The sequence below is a fragment of the Lactuca virosa genome, chromosome 3 (assembly GCF_052849685.1).
Source record: "Lactuca virosa cultivar CGN04683 chromosome 3, Lactuca_virosa_CGN04683_v6, whole genome shotgun sequence".
NCBI classification, from domain to species: Eukaryota; Viridiplantae; Streptophyta; class Magnoliopsida; order Asterales; family Asteraceae; genus Lactuca; species Lactuca virosa.
In genome coordinates this window covers 44,778,445-44,796,288 of record NC_136428.1, presented here as the reverse complement: position 1 = coordinate 44,796,288, position 17,844 = coordinate 44,778,445, and the positions used below count along the sequence as shown (strand labels likewise).

General features: G+C 35.2%; 2 protein-coding genes across 2 annotated transcripts; one reads left to right on the top strand and one right to left on the bottom strand.

Annotated features, from left to right (window-relative positions):
• The first annotated feature begins 647 nt into the window (after positions 1-647).
• On the top strand, positions 648-1,371 carry LOC145163458 (uncharacterized). Its single transcript, XM_079082300.1, has 2 exons — positions 648-800; positions 877-1,371. The coding sequence occupies exons 1-2, from the start codon at positions 648-650 to the stop codon at positions 1,369-1,371; spliced, it is 648 nt and encodes a 215-aa protein (XP_078938426.1).
• An 11,574-nt stretch (positions 1,372-12,945) lies between these two features.
• LOC145165584 (AP-4 complex subunit epsilon-like) lies at positions 12,946-17,370 on the bottom strand. The gene is made up of 11 exons (XM_079084328.1): positions 16,557-17,370; positions 15,975-16,160; positions 15,616-15,831; positions 15,404-15,514; positions 15,127-15,324; positions 14,884-15,027; positions 14,750-14,806; positions 14,550-14,666; positions 14,325-14,402; positions 14,097-14,240; positions 12,946-13,996 (listed from the first exon to the last, which is right to left on the bottom strand). Exons 1-11 carry the CDS (start codon positions 17,121-17,123, stop codon positions 13,118-13,120), a joined length of 2,697 nt encoding a protein of 898 aa, XP_078940454.1. The 5' UTR covers positions 17,124-17,370; the 3' UTR covers positions 12,946-13,117.
• Positions 17,371-17,844: the final 474 nt, after the last annotated feature.

Sequence of the window (17,844 nt, the reverse complement as noted above, 5' to 3'; positions counted from 1 at the left end):
ATGTATATTGTGTAAATATTCACTAAAAAATTATAATATAAATAATTATAGGACAACCCAAATACCTCTTTAGGACAAGCGTAAAATAACCGTCCAGGGTTGTTGGTAGTTCTTGAGGTCCTTATAATACCTTGAGCCCCACAATTGCAAATTGTCATTTCTTTGGTTTATGAAGTGTAAATTTTTATTGGTGTTGACAGGTAAATATATCTTCAATTATATACTGCCATTAGACTACTATTTTATAAGTATTGACTACTGTCTACTAGCATTTGACTGCTAGTTTATGTGTTGTCTTATCGTACAGTGAATTTTGGAAAATATGATTGTAATTTGAGTACTGTGTAATACGTATTGACTACTGTCTACTACCATTTGACTACTAGTTTATGTGTTGTCTTATCGTACAGTGAATTTCAGACACATGATTGTAATTTGACTACTATTTTATAAGTATTGACTATTGTGTACTGACATTTAACATTATTTGACTACTGTTTTACATACTTTGACTACTTTCTACATTGCACAATGTATTCTTATTTCGAAATGACTACTCTAAAAACGAATAATTACCCTTGCATTCAATTTGAAATGAAATCCATTTATAGTGGACACTTTATTCATTGAACATACCAATTGGCAAAATGAGTGGATTCAATGACGTATACAAAAAAAGTTTTTCGAACCTACCAATATTCTTTCATAATCTTGAAAGAACAAATCGTAATTCTTTCACAATCATTAAGAAAGATATGAGAGACCGGTTTCAATTTTGTTTTGTCGCATTGGGATGCGTGGTATGTCCTTCTATACAATAATTATCTTTTATATTTTAAGTTCATATTTGCCTAATGTTGGTATCGTTTCTTACAGATTACTACCTTTCTCACATCCATGATACCAACAATATTTGTTGGTCATGTACCCTTTATTGGGGCCAACATAAAAACAATGTATGTTGCTCTTGCTTTGGATGGTAGTCATGAACCCCTGATCATAGCATTCGCTTTGGGAAGCATAGACTGTGACGAGGCTTGGATTTGGTTCATGACAAGGTTAAAAGAATGCTTAGGTGACACTATTGAAGTTGGTTTCATAAGCCATATGTCTGATTCCATAGACTACGCCATTCAGCGGGTATACCCAGATTCATATCATGGGTATTGTTGTAAAAATATAGCCGACAAAGTTAGGGCTTCCACAGGAAGTACCGTTGTGGAACAGTTGTTCTGGAAGACATGCAAAACTTATAGTGTGTCTGAATTTTATGTTTGTTTTAACAAATTAACAAATGAGGTTAATGGGAATGATCTTCGCTGGCTTGAAAATATTGCAATTGCAAAATGGGCTCGAGCCTTTTTTTCCTAAAGTCCATTTCAATGTGAAATATATCAGCATTCCGATTGGATTGAATTGGCTAACAACAAACACGCACGAGTTACCAATAACGTCAATCATTGAAGTGGTCCATCAGTCGATACAAACAGTGTACGACTATCGAGCTGCATTTAGAGGTAATAAATATTTGTTATTTAACTTTTACCTTAATATACCCCCTATCTGATTGTAACTCAAATAATTTCACAGAGGGAATGCATGGTCATCTTACCCCTTATGCACAACACGTGCTTGAAAGAAGAATGAACTAGTCTAATGGTTATGAGGTTACACAAATTGGTAGTGATAAATTTGAAGCGAGTTTAAATTTAACCATAGAAACGGTACAAGTTGAACATGGTATTTGTACTTGCGGCAAATGGCAAAAATGCGGCATACCCTGTGAACATGGTATAGCATCGCTAAGAAGGCTTACAGTTGAAGAAATATAGCAATTGGTAAATTATAAGTTGACTTCTGCGGTGTATCGAAATGCATTCCAAGTTGAGGCGGTTAATCCTATTCCAATCCTTCTGCATTGGGAAATACCAGTTGAAAATATGGTCGTCTTACCACCATTTTCACGTTACTAATATGTTAAGTCATCTTTATTATTAGTTTTATGTTTATTTGTAATTCTAATTTCCTTTCAGTTTTTATGTTATCTTTATTATTAATGTTATGTTTCTTTGTAATTCAAATTTCCATTCAGTTTTATGTTATGTTTATTAGTAATGTTATGTTTACTTGTAATTCTAATTTCCTTTCAGTTTTATGTTATGTTAATTAGTAACGTTATGTTTATTTGTAATTCTAATTTCTTTTCAAATCCGGATATTTTCTGACGAACAACTATGTACAAAGAACGTAACCAACATATAAAACATGAAAATCAGACTTAAAAACATACTTTTATGGTAAGCTAAAAACGACAACTTATGTTATTTAATGTCGTAAGCATGATTATAATTTGACTACTGTGTTACATGCATTGACTACTGTCTACTAGCATTTGACTACTAGTTTATGTCTTGTCTTATCGTACAGTGAATTTCGGACACATCATTGTAATTTGACTACTGTGTTACAGCCATTGACTACTGTCTACTAGCATTTGACTACCACTAATGTGTTATAGCCATTGACTACTGTTTACTAGCATTTGACTACTACTTTATTCCTTTTAATAGCTTTTGAAGTCATTTATGGAAAGACTTATCAATAAATTAGTGTTTAACTAGTCAACATTAAAGATGAGTTTCTCATACAATGACCATGAAGAAAGCTTTACCAACTTGCCTGTTTACCTCCACAACATTCAGCGTACAAATCCCCATAGTTACACTTTCATCAAAATCGATGTTTTGGATCGGTTTGAACTATGTTTTGTCGCTATTTGATGTGTGGTAATGTACTTTCGATTTATTTATTTTTTGTGCTAAAAAGATTTAAATTAGTTTGAAAACTAATAATTGTGTTGTACTAACTATGAAATAGATCAACGCATTCTTAGGATGCATGCTTCCGGTCATCTTCATAGGCAGTGTTCGTATTCGAGGAGAGTATCTTAATTCAATGTTCGTAGCAGTTGCTATGGATGGAAACAACAACACTACGTTAATAGCATTTGGTATCGGGGTGGCAAATAATGTTAACTCATGCACTTGGTTCCTTATGAAGTTGAAGGATGCTATCGGAGAGGGTAGGGAAGTTGCGTTCATAACCAATATGGACGATACCATTTCTTCTTTTGTGGGTCAGGTATTCCCTGAGGCTTATCATGGTTATTCGTCTAAGAGTGTTTTGATTTACTGTCGCTTAAGAATTGGTCAAAACACAAATCTAGACTACTTGTTCTTCCGTGCATGCAAAGCATATACCACGCAAGATTTTGAAAAATCATTTTCTAAGTTAAGTCATGATGCACGTGAGGTTCTTGCCAACATCGGAAAAACAAAATGGGCACGGACGTATTTCCCGAATATACGTTGGAATGTACTAAACATTAATATTCCAGAATTCCTATTGGTGTTATCGGTTAGTCAACGCAATGTACCGATAATAACGCTAATTGATGCAATTGTTCAATACATCCAACAGACGTTTGCAGAACGCAGTGTCGTGGGAGGTAATTTAGAAAGTTTTTATAAACCATTAAAATATCCATAATTGACTATCCTTTTACTTTTCAGGGATGTTGAACACCGTATTCACCCCTTACGCAGAGATGGTCCTTCACAGGAGGATGCAAAAGTCTCTACAATGGAAAGCAACTAAAATTCCACCTGAGATCCCGTCTCCGTTCCCCTCTGATATTTTCCAAGTATTTGATCTACAAAGAACGTGTGTTGTAGATCTTAATCGACACACATGTTCTTGTGGGAAATGGCGCAGTGTGGGTATAGCATGTGGTCATGCTATTGCTGCAGCACGTTATACAAAAAACACTAAATTAACCGATATGGTTCAAATATATTATCTTGCTGATGTGTTTCGAACTACATACCAGACTAGAAATATGAACGTTGTTCCCCCTGCATCAAAATGGGAAATACCAGAGTCGTTGATGGTCGTTTTAATCCCTATGTAATCCTATTTTACTATTATTTGCTAACAGTTTTCTTTTTCAATCGATGTGGAGTAACCTCAGATTGTAGTTTTAATAAATGATGCAAGCGTATAATATTCGATGTGGAATAACCTGAGATGGTGGTAATGAACATTTCCATTTTACAAAACCATACTGTTTATATTACATTAGGTGGTATAAATCAAAAAATATTTACTAAACATTAGGTGGTAAAATTCAAAGAAATTACATTGCAACATTTACTCTTCTTTAATCGTTTCAAATAGCATCTACAATATATACTAACTGTAAAATTAAAACAGTATATTTATGTAAGTTATACTACAATTTGACTACTACTTCACATTATTTCACAACGGTTTCAAAAATTTTGACTACTAGTTTCTAGAGTGAATAATGTTTTGTCATTTCGAACAGTAAAATTGTCCTTTCAAACAGTACTTCTATGTTGGTCTCACCCTATTAATATGCAACTAACATACATCTTAAACGTGATACATTACAACATTCAAAAATTTAGAATGAATTCATCTAAGTTCGGTGTTTGGCATTGTGAAGAAGAAGATTGCTATGTTTGTTCCGATAATAACCCAATTCCGGAAGGCCCAGATTTCCCACTCCCAGATAACATGCCTGACGACATTTTCCAAGCTATGAAGGCCGCCGAAGAAGCCAACGAAAGGGACTCTCAAATTAGTCGCACACTCAACCAACGTGCAAACGACGTAGCAGATCAAGTAATTGACAAAGAAAAATGGATTGTTGAAACTACAAAAAAAAAATCAAAAAGGCTAAGAAATAGATTCGAGAGGCAAATAGGGAGTTTAATATGCTTCAAGCTGAACGGGACCGTCTAACAGATGTTGTTAGAATTAGAGGGGATTTTATCGATCGTGAACAAAATTTGTATCCCAAACAGTTTCGTAATCTGTGGAAACCAATTTAATTATGTTGTGTTTATTATGTCGCAACTTATGTTATTTTATCGTAAGCTAAAAATAGCAACTTATGTTATTTTCTGTCGTTTTTAACAGCACCAAGCATACTTTGGAGGGTAAAACCAATGATGTAACGATATCGAATTTGAAATCCGGATAATTTCCGACGAAGAACTATGTAAAAACAACGTAACCAACATATAAAACATTAAAATCACACTAAAAAACATATGTTATCGTAAGCTAAAAATGGCAACTTATGTTATTTTATGTCGTTTTTAACAGCACGAAGCATACTTTGGAGGGTAAAACCAATGATGTAACGATATCGGATTTGAAATCCGGATATTTTCCGAAGAAGAACTATGTAAAAACACCGTAACCAACATATAAAACATTAAATTCTCACTAAAAAACATATGTTATCGTAAGCTAAAAATGGCAACTTATGTTATTTTATGTCGTTTTTAACAGCACAAAGCATATTTTGGAGGGTAAAACCAATGATGTAACGATATCGGATTTGAAATCTGGATATTTTCCGAAGAAGAACTATGTAAAAACAACGTAACCAACATATAAAACATTAAATTCACACTAAAAAACATATGTTATCGTAAGCTAAAAATGACAACTTATGTTATTTTATGTCGTTTTTAACAGCACGAAGCATACTTTGGAGGGTAAAACCAATGATGTAACGATATCGGATTTGAAATCCGAATATTTTCCGATGAAGAACTATGTAAAAACAATGTAACCAACATATAAAACATTAAATTCACACTAAAAAACATATGTTATCGTAAGCTAAAAATGGCAACTTATGTTATTTTATGTCGTTTTTAACAACATGAAGCATACTTTGGAGGGTAAACCCAATGATGTAACGATATCGGATTTGAAATCCGGATATTTTCCGATGAAGAACTATGTAAAAACAACGTAACCAACATATAAAACACTAAATTCACACTAAAAAACATATGTTATCGTAAGCTAAAAATGGCAACTTATGTTATTTTATGTCGTTTTTAACAGCACGAAGCATACTTTGGAGGGTAAAACCAATGATGTAACGATATCGGATTTGAAATCCAGATATTTTCCGATGAAGAAATATGTAAAAACAACGTAATCAACATATAAAACAGTAAATTGGCAGTAAAAAACATATGTTATCGTAAACTAAAAATGGCAACTTATGTTATTTTATGTCGTTTTTAACAGCACGAAGCATACTTTGGACGGTAAAACCAATGATGTAACGATATCGGATTTGAAATCTGGATATTTTCGGACGAAGAACTATGTAAAAACAACGTAACCAACATATAAAACATGAAAATCAAACTAAAAAACGTAATTTTATCGTAAGCTAAAAATGGCAACTTATGTTATTTTACGTGGCAAATACATTACAAACATAATATATTTCAAATATATTACAAACACAATGTCAAATATATTACAAACATAATATATTAAAAATATATTACAAACAACACACCAAATATATTATATAGTCAACGACAAATATATTACATGCATCAATATTTAAAGGGAATAAATTTTACATCGGCAATAGAACAGCCATCAAAGGGTCTGGTATTTCCCATTCAGATGGTGGGAGAAGTGGGTGAACGGTTTGTGTCTCGTAGACGAGCTGAAATACATCAGCATGGTAATATACTTGAGCCAAATTAACTATTTCATGCATGTTTGAATCACGTGCTGCTGCGATGGCATGACCACATGCTATACCGAGACCGCTCCATTTTCCACATGAACAAGTACGACCGTTAAGGGCTACAACACAATTTGTTTTAAAATCAAATACTTCATACACATATGTCGGCATGTGAGACAAGATCTGTTGGGGGATCTATGTTGCTTGCCAACGAACAGACTTTTGCATCCTTCTTTGAACCACCAGTTGAGCATACGGTGTTAGTACACCAGTCAAACTCCCTGAAAAATGAATATGGTTAGAAAAGGTTGTTGTACAACCTATTTAATTCTTTTATATTGCACCCGAAAATATACCTTCCATTATACTTCGTTCAACAAATATATTTTGCATGTACCCACGAATTCCCTCGATAAGCGCTATTATCGGTACATTACGATGATTGAGCGATACTACTGAAAAATATTGAGGAACTTCCATGTTGAGTACATTCGAACGAATGTTAGGGAAATAGGCTCTTGCCCATTTCGGATGACCGATATTCGTAAGCACTTCACGAGCATCAATGTGTAGCCTAGAAAAATTTTGTTCAAAAGTCGACATAGTGTACGATTTTAATGTTATCCAGAACAAAGTTTCCATTGATCTTCCAGAGCCTACTCTTGTGCGTAAATATTTGTGGACGCTCTTACAAGTGTAACCATGATAAGAATCAGTGAAAACATTATCTACGCAAGAGCCAACAACATCGTACATATTGGATATGAACGCTACTTCCTTACCCTCCCCGAGACATTCTTTTAACCTCATTAGGAACCACGTAGAAGTTACCACATTATTTTCAACCGCCATACCAAATGCTATAGGGAAAGTCAGATTTTTCCTATCTTTAGCAACCGCTACAAACATTGTTTTTAGGTAGTCCCCTCTAAGACGGACACTACCTATGTAGAGGACAGGCAAGAAACAATTTACGAATGCATGGACCTGTATTTTTTAAGAGTGCAAAACAATTAGTTTAAATGTACCAATATTAACAAATGTAAAGCAACAAAAGAAATTTGGAAAAGAAATATGTCACCCATCCAATAGCCAGAAAACAAGATTGGAAACGATCCATCAAATCCGTTTTGATGTGAGTGTGAGTATGCGGGTTGGTTCGCCTTAGGTTATAAAGGTAAACAAGCAAGTTGTTAAAACTTTCTTCATGGTCACTGTCAGAGCAACTCATTTCGAATCACTTATAAGAGACAATTACCAATTACTTAGTTTGCATAAGGTTGTGGAGGTAAGGGCATTACCACATGCGGACACATATGTATGTAGGAGCTGTAAATGCAAGGTACATAATGTATTGTCTTTTCGAACAATATATTTGTCGCTTCAAACAGTATCTCCGTGTAAGGTATCTGACAATTGGATACTCTTTGACATTATTTGACTACGGTTTCAAAGACTTTGACTACTGCTTCGTAGCCTGCATAATGTATTGTCTTTTCGAACAATATATTTGTCGTTTCAAACAGTATCTCCGTGTAAGGTATCTGACAATTGGACTACTATTTCACATTATTTGTCTACGGTTTCATAGACTTTGACTACTGCTGTGTAGCCTGCATAATGTCTTGTCTTTTCGAACATGTATATTTGTCGTTTCAAACAGTATCTCCGTATAAGGTATCTGACAATTGGATACTCTTTCACATTATTTAACTATGGTTTCATAGACTTTGACTACTGGTTCGTAGCCTGCATAATGTATTGTCTTTTCGAACAGTATATTTTTCGTTTCAAACAGTATCAAACAGTACTTATGGGAATCCACCTAATTGTATGCCAGTATTTTTTCTTATTTAAGTACTATAAAATTAAAACAAACTAACAAACAAATTTAAAAAATGGCCTCCAATCAAGCAACTTCTTCCAACGCAGCTGCTCCGTCGAATACTCCACATCCATGGACGATAAGAGAGGTAATGGTGGTAACACGATGTTGGATGAACATTTACGATGATGTAACCATGGTTAACCCTGATTGCTTTGAAGGTGATGAATGGACCCGCATTACATCTATGTTTAACCTCTCGTTGGGAGAAGGAAAACACCGAACATAAGAAGATATTGTTGGTAAGTGGATGGATTTAAAGGAAAAAATCACATGGTTCAATCGATGGTATCATCATCTTAAAAACATGTATCGTTATCCAAACAACGGCGAAGATCTTTTAGAAATGGTTAAAGATCATTACATTTTGGAGCACGAGGGAAGTGACTTCGAGTATGAGGATGCATGGATTCTAGTTAAAAATAACAAATATTTCATGTAGAAGGCATTTTTATGTGAAATGTCTTATGTAATGTTTCGTACGGGTGTATCTGTTTTCCAATAATGTTTTATGTTTGTGTTTTATTTTTCATGGAATAAAATAGATTTAATTAATAATCTCAGAAGTGCAGTTTAATACAAGCAATACAAATTACAAATACGAGAATTCATTACTTTCCTACATTAATCTAAGGACAATTTAAATCAAATGTGCTGTTGAAATCAAAAGTATGGTACACGCTTTCGTTCTGTGACCCGCTTCCGGATACAAATTCATCAGTCATTATTCCCTTTTGTGTAGATTTTTTCCTCCCCCCAGATCCGCTCCCCGATCCCCTACCCGTACAATCGTTCCTCGTGTGTCAAAATTGACCGCATGTAGAACATTCTTGTCGTATGGGACGCTCACCTTGCGACGTAATACGACCAGTGTTTCTTGGCCTACCCGGCTGACGTCTCTCCATTATGGGTGGCTTCACGGTCATCAAATCATCCGGGATCTCCCACTCAGATGGACTTGGTAAGGGGTTCACAGACTCCTCGTAAGTTTTCCTCAATGTCTCTGTAAAGTAAGCTTTTAAAGCAAATTCCGAACAATCTTCATAACGGCTCATTGTTAGCACTTTTATGACATGGCCACAAGGTAAGCCATCTATTTGCCACCGCCTACATGTACAGGTTCTTTGTTAGAAATCAACAATGACACTTTTGTGAGTAGAGCTTTTCACTTCAAATCTGCTATTTGAGATAGGGTACACCATCCAATTATTACAAGCATTCTTATTAGCTTGTATAATTGTTTCAGCCCATGGGGTGAGTGTTGTTTCTGTTTCAGCTAAAAGAATAGACATAATTTCATAATATCATAAGAGTAGTAAAATAACATTTCAAGTACTATTATATATAAAATATTAGTACCTGCAACATTATGTTTCTGAAAACTCCATTGTTGCATTGTTGCACGAAAATACTCAATCAACATCAATATTGGTATCTTTCTTGCAAATCTTGACATTGAATTTATCGACTCCGCACTATTTGATGTCATAAGAAAATACGGATTCCTAGGAAAATGTGCCCTGGCCCATCTTTCTGGATTGATGTTTTGTAGGTATTCCCATACACGATTATTTACATTTTTAATTTTTTTCATCCCATTATCGAATTTTTTAATAGTATACGCTTTGCATGTCTCCCAAAATAATGTGTGTATTGTATCGCTGCTTCCAAATTTTTCTGGAATGTTGAAATACAAATGGATACCACATATTCCATGATGGGCGTGAGGAAATATATTTGCAATTGACGTCGCTATGGATGGAGCCCTATCAGATATGATTGTAAGGTCTTCCAGGTTGCCTATACATTCACGTAGTTTTCGAAGGAACCAGGACCACATCTCCGTACATTCACTTTTGCATATGGCATAAGCAACAAGCATGATTTGGTTTTGACCGTCCATTGTCACTGCGGGCAACATCGTACCTTTGAATTCACCCTTTAGGTGACCACCATCAATTATTAGGGTCGGCCTACAATATTTTATGAACGCTCGTACCTACAATTATTTTTGATTGCATTAACAAATACCAATTAGGATTCATATGTTATATTTGTTATAAAAATTATCACTGCTTACCGAGCAACCCAACGCGATAAACACGAACTCAAACCGATCATCATTGTTTATTCTTATCTGAGTAACAGTTCCTGGATTGTGCTTCACCAAGTTGTGCAGATACGCTGGTAGTTTGGTGAATGAATCCTCTTTGGTACCTCTTAACATCAACAACGCATATTGTTTTGCCCACCATGCCTGTTGGTATGAGATATTGATTGGAAATTTCGAATTGATGTCCCTCACAATTTCATTACCCCGATAAACTCTATTATAATCTCCGGCCAATACTTCAGCGATAAAGTGCCCGAGTACCTTTTTCTTTGATTGTCGATGATTAGACTACAAGTTTGTTGCACAACATGTGTGTTGGTCAACAACTTTTGTGACTTGGAAAGCAGTAGTCGATTGGATTCCCCTTGCCCTAACCATCCATGAACAATTTTTTACCAAACAAACAACCTCGAATCTTTCTTTGCTCGATCTGGTAGTCTTATACTGCTTACCTTGTTCCATGCATTGTCTTCCAATTGCAAGCTTGAGCAACTCTTTGTCATCAAAAATGTCTAGAACCTTAATCTCTTCACTTATATCCACCCTCTGACATGGAATGTTCACATCAGCGTTTACAGGACACGAAGGCAAAGGGGGCATACCATGAAACATGGTATCTAAATAAATAAGCTTAGGTTCGTCATCAAATTCTTCTCCGTTAGAATCACTCTCTAGGCCGGATATATCCAACTTGTCACAATCCGCAAACTCGCCATATCCTTTTAGTTCAACATTATGCAAAAACGGAACTTCCTGTTTTCCAGATTCATTACCAACCTTATTCACCACGGCTACTGCTTTTTTTTGTCAGAGTAATGATTTACACCAACATCATTAACATATGTACCAACATCATTATCACCGATATACTTATAATTCTCCGGTGTAACATACATAATCGGTTTTGGCACTACATTTACATTTTCAGCGACACTATGATATTGACTTTTACTTGGACTTTTAAAATTACCTAATAGGTTGTTGCTCCCTTTTCCACTTGATAAATTAGCTGCAGATGCCTTTCCTCTATCATCCACTTCGTTACGCCAAACGCCTTCTTCAACCACCACATACATAGACATAGATTTATCTCCAACGACATTTATTACCTTGATCAGCTTTCTAATATCACGATCATCAACAATATCACAATAATAGAGTTGTTCTGGATGTTGATAAGCCAGACTAACTTTTGATTCTTCATGAAGACCCATCTTGCACTTCACCAAATGAACAAATTCGGTGAACGTCGTGGTTTCGTAAAATTCAACACCTAAATAAAACATTCTCGGATTGTATCCCGGTGGCCAAACATATGATAATTGGGAATTAACAAACTCTCATCTTCCATCCGTAATGAGCAATACAAAATACTCGTTACAACTCATTATCTTAATTTTGAGAATAAAGAAGCTACAGAGAAGAAAATTTCCCAGATATGAAATATTTCCAAAAATATAAAATACTTAATATATATAAGGTAGGTTCAAAACAGTAGTCAAATCTGACAAAAAAGTAGTCAAGTTTAACAAAACAGTAGTCAAATTTAACAAAAAAGTAGTCAAATTTACCAACAAAGTAGTCAACTTTACCCAAATAATAGTCAAATTTAAACAAAATAATTGTTAAAATTTAAACAAAATAATTGTTAAAATTATTCTACATATTATAAACATTCTTTTTTATACTCTTTATTAAAAAAAAAAAAATTAAAACTGTAGCTTTTTTGACAAAACAGTAGTTAAAACCCCCAAAGTAGTAGTTAAAAAAAAAAGGAATTTTTTTGACAAAATCGTAGCCTACGGTTAGGGAAACCGTAGGTTTTGAGAGAGGAAACCGTAGGTTTCGAGATACCTACGGTTTTGTATGTTGAAAATGAAAAAAAAAATTATATAAAACACAAAACAGTAGACGAATTGACGAAACAGTAGACGAAACTCGAAACCTACGGTTTCGTGGGCTATATTTGGACATTTACTAATTTTTGGCTAAAAATTGCTAATAACTTTCTTAATTTGGCTAGATTAATAATTACCCCATCTAAAAAAAATCTAAAATAAACCCACAATTAAACCTAAAAATATCTCCAATAAGCCCGCAATTAATAGAAAACTATTAAAGAATAAGTCCACACTCACACCGTATATAATCCGGTTAAAAAACTAAAACCTCGACCCCATTCATGAAATCGGAAAACGTCGCTAAACTTCATCACAGCTAGTAATATGAATCTAGTAGACCGTTTAAGTTAGCAGGAGAATAACCCTGGAAATTAGTTTCCAATGAATCTACTCGTATTATTCGATGTTGTATAATGTTGGATCGATAACGAACAAAAATACAAAACAATGCACCTCAAAAGATTATCGTACACAGGAAGAAAACGTACATATATTCCCGCAAGTTACACAAACGTCAAAACTCAACATCAAAAACGAACAAAAAAAAAACCATCTCTTCTCGAATCCCACAAGTTGTTCCTGGCATAATCATCCAGAATGAAGACGAACCCATACCACAATCAGCGAAGTAAATCTTTAAATAAATTAGGATTTTGGGTTGTTGGGGTTACACCCATTTGCCTAACAAGTGCATCCTTTCCTAAAGCTTCTTTCAGATTCGGACCCTTTGTTGGTAAGGGTCCCACTCTGTTATTCAAGTTACTCGACCCATCAGAGCTTCCATCATGATTCTGATTCTGATTACAAGTATCTGAATTGATACACATAAAATCAGGACCTTTATGGCTTGTATCCAGAAGAAGACCTTCAAGCTGTTTAAACGGATCCACCATTGAAGAAGAGCTACTCGCCACACTTGACCCTGAATCAATCAAGTCAGGAGCCGGTTTGACTTGACCCATTTGGTCAACCACATGACGGGGTACTTTCGAACCCTTGGTTTGACCACCCGATTGTGATTGTTTCTTTTCACCCCGTGAACTTATCCCACCAAACAGTAAACCTGCAAGTTTTTGCTTTTCTTCAGAAACCTCAACTTCCGGACTACCATTAACCAAATACGACTCCGGTTCAGAGGTTGATGGAGCGGTGGTTGATGGTTGGCCCCACTTCTTTTGAACCCCATCGAGCCGTAGCCGGAGTTGTTGGGTGTCAGATATGGATCCAACCGATGGGCTACGGTGGACCTCCCGTTGATAAAATGGGTCAGGTTCGGGTACAAGTTCCGCTGAAGAAAGTACTTTCGGGGGCATTCTTGGAATTACAGGTTTTGGAACCTCATACGCTACAAATTTTAGAGAATGCGAAGAAGCATCCTGGTTTTTAAAGTTGCTGATATTTAAAGTTCGGGATCTTTCTTGCTCGGGTATATAAGGTTGTGCTCCATCTTTTAATGACTTTTCGATGTAGCCATTGACAAGGGAAAGGCTTTTATCAATCTGTGGAATAAAGAAAAAAAAATAAAACAGTTTTTTTTTTCCTTTTTTTTTTTAATAAAAAAAAAACATGATGAAAATAATGCGCCTAACAGTTTTTCACCTCAATTTCTTCACAACTTGCATCGAATGGCATTATATTGTTTATGGCATCGGGGTCTAGGTTGATAAATGCTTGAAGTTCATATGCACGTTGTTGGAGATCGGTTGAGTGGGATGCTGTTAATGATTCCATTAAGGACTGGAACTGTAACAAGAGAGAAATTTGAAGGACTGATATGAACTGAATCTGAGAATGTTTTTGTTAGGGTTTAATTTACTATTTACCTACCTCCGGTAGCATGTCTATTTTTCTTCCAGCGGCTTCTTCAAAGGAACATACTTTCATAAGTGCTGTCACTGCATATGCCTAACTTCCAAAATAAATAACCACAAAAGAGACTTAAAAACATCTTCAATTCTATATTTACACTTCTTACACCTCAAGTTCTAAATAGATATAACAAACACTACATACATGGACATTATCTATTCTAGTGCTAATGAGTAAACATACCTTAACAGTATCATCGCTTGGATGTGTTTCTGCCACATCACATAGCTTTCCACTGATGTATGAGGCTGAATATTTACCATCTGCAATTCCATATTCCCCCAAAACCCAACATATAACCTGTATAGAAAATTACAAATACAACACAAAAAAAAAAGTCAACATATAGAAATGTTGACTTGACTGGATACCATCCAACTTACCTGAAGAAATGTAGATGCAAGTTTCGGCTTTCCCATTATTCGCAAGTAAGATTCCACCTACACCCCAAAAAAACACTTCCAGATAAAGATTTTCAAACAATTAGAGAGTGCAAGGTCATAAAAGAATTACATACAGCAGAAGATCTAAGCTGACTATCTTCTGTATCATCATCATCATCATCATCCTCTCCAAATCCCTCAGCTATCAAACGCATCAAATTATGTGCCACCTTAGGGTTCACCAAATCCCCAGCATGCTGGAAAACTTTGTTCATAGTCTGTAAAGTGAAACCAATTATATCATAACTTGCAATTGTAAATGAGCAAATACATACGCATGAGAAAAAAAAAATAAAAAAAAAAAAAAAAAAAAAAACCTGGATAAACCATTGGTTGGTAGGTGCGTATTGTTCAGCAAGCTCAACACATCTAGATGCTATTTCAGTTTTGTAATGATAATCATTGATGCTTATCATGTACTCTATCATACGTTCTACTATAACTTCAACATTCGAGGGCTTTGTCATTTTATAAAGCAGCTCAAAGGTTTTCCTCTTTAAAGTATCATCTGGGTCCTGATGATTCAACAAGTGAAAAAGAAGTAAACATATGTTTCAAGTCTATTATAACATAGCAAATATACCTAACTCTCACCTCTAAGCAATCAATTACAGCAAGTTGATGTTGCTCAGCAATTTCTGGGCTTATCCTTATCAGTCGACCAAGTGCATCAATCCCCATATACCTTAGATTATGAACATCACTCTACAAGGAACAGACAAACTGATAATAAGATTTAGTCATTTAGTATACCAAAACAGAAGGTTAGAGTTGTGTGAGTGCAAAAAGCATGAAGAAGAGTAGACCTTCAAAAGTTTAGCAATTGCATCAGCTGCAGCTGTAAATAACTTAGGGCTGGGATGTATAGATGAGACACAACATATACATTCATAAAGAATTGCATTTCCTATATTGCTAGTTGTGTCACTCCTTCTCATTATGTCTCCAATGATAGTATACATCTGCCCACTCGACTGCTTGTCACCATTACCAAGTAAAGCCAGGATTTTTAGCAACTTAATCTGCATAACACAATTAACATGTCATATCCCTCTTACAAGAAAAAAAAATGTTATTACAATGATACTCTATATGATATCTTGTAACTAAGTCTAAATTAACAAAATATTGGAACTCATGAAGGTCTATATATAAAGTGACATACCTGTATGAATGGTGCAGGTGTCTGATGATAATCATAACTCTTGGGCAATCTGCGTTCAGCAACTTGTTTGAGGATGTTTACAAAGCTGGCAACTAGATCCTTATGTGAATTTACATCTATTAAGATAAGATCAAATAGAGGGAAAAGAGTAGCACCCATTACTCCAGGGTCATTATCACAAAGTTTCTGCAAAAAAACAACATGTAGCAATAAAGGATCAGCTTAAATTCTATTGCACACCTCTGTTTTTCATCTCATGAACTCAGTTATGGAATTTTGCATTAACAAGTTCTTTTATGTTGGCTTTTTCATTCTCCACGTAATGTGGCCATGAAAGACAACACTAACTAATTGCAATGGCACATGGACATCACAGGAGCCCAAATAATCTCATCACAATGATAGTTATCAGGAGAAGAATTTTTAATGTGTATGGAGATGATGCCTGACCAAGGGAAATCAAGCAAAATATGTTCAAATTTTGAAGCTTCAATACTCAAAGTCAAATATCAGATACAATGCAGGTCAAAATTATATGATACCCATAATAATATGAAGTCTATATATCTAAAGAGCACCAACCTTTCGGAAATTCGTTACAAGATGAGTCACGGCTGACGGAGACCTTTGATAAAACCGATGCAGAGCCATTATAGCCTTCTTCCTGACCGCCTCTTTTGGGTGGCCTAACAACTCAACCACCTGCGGAAGAACAGCCGGTATCGTCTCCTCATTAATCAATTTACAGACCGCATTCAATGCAGCACATACCACCAGGAAATTATCCGACTTCAAGTCCTTCTGGATCGTGTTCACGATCAATATTATCAAATCATGATCCTCATTCAAAAACAGGGTCACGGCCAAATACCCAGTTCGCTTGAGTAGGAGGGAATCGTCATGGGTCATCTTAACGGCATGAATGTACCCAAAACAGGCGTCATGCCCGAGCATCTCAATGTATACAAGACGAATTATGTACTCTTTCATCTTCCGTTTGGGGATATCGGGCTCGGTGATGCGACGTTTTAGGGTTTCGATCTCGTGAAGGACAATACGGTCTTCTTCAGCTTTGGATCGGGATTCCCCAATTGATTTAACAAGCTCCAGAAACTCCTTAGACTGTCCAAAGCCACCCTGGGAGCCCATTGCGAGCTCCCTGCCGATCGTCTTCAACTGCTCCAGCTTTGCAATAACAACAGAATGCTATGGATTATGGGGTTTAGGGTATCGATTTCGTGAAGTGAAGTTAGATCAGGGTTTCTGGAAATTGAGAAAGATTTGATGAGGAGAAAACGAATTATGGTTAACATCGGAGAATAAGGAAGAAGGTGACGAACACGGGTAATCGTACGAACGCGTTGTAACTTCCTTCTGAATTTTTACCAAATACATTTTTAAGAAAATGTCAGCTACTATAATTATAACTAAAATCATTATATATTAATGGGAAATTGAGTATTTTAAATAATAATAAATTTTTTTTTTTTGGAAAAACGACAACAGTGTCCAAAATAAGTCTTCCGGACCCGTATTTCATATACGGTAAATGGGTATATGATTCGACCCGAAATTATGGTCCCCTATAAATACCATTTCGAACTCATTTTATACTTCATTTCGAACTCCCTAATTTCAAACCATATTTCGGACAACATTTCAGACACCAATCCAACTGCAAATGTCTTATTCTAACAATGAAGAGTATCATTTATTATATGTAAGTTTTCGTTATCTTTATAATTATGTCTTTAATTAAGGGTGTGTTTGAGTTAATTTTTTTTAATCACAAACGTGCTTTTAAGAAAAATATTTATTGGCTTATGACTTTTTGGAAAAGCAGTTTTTAAAAAGTGTTTAGGTTATATTT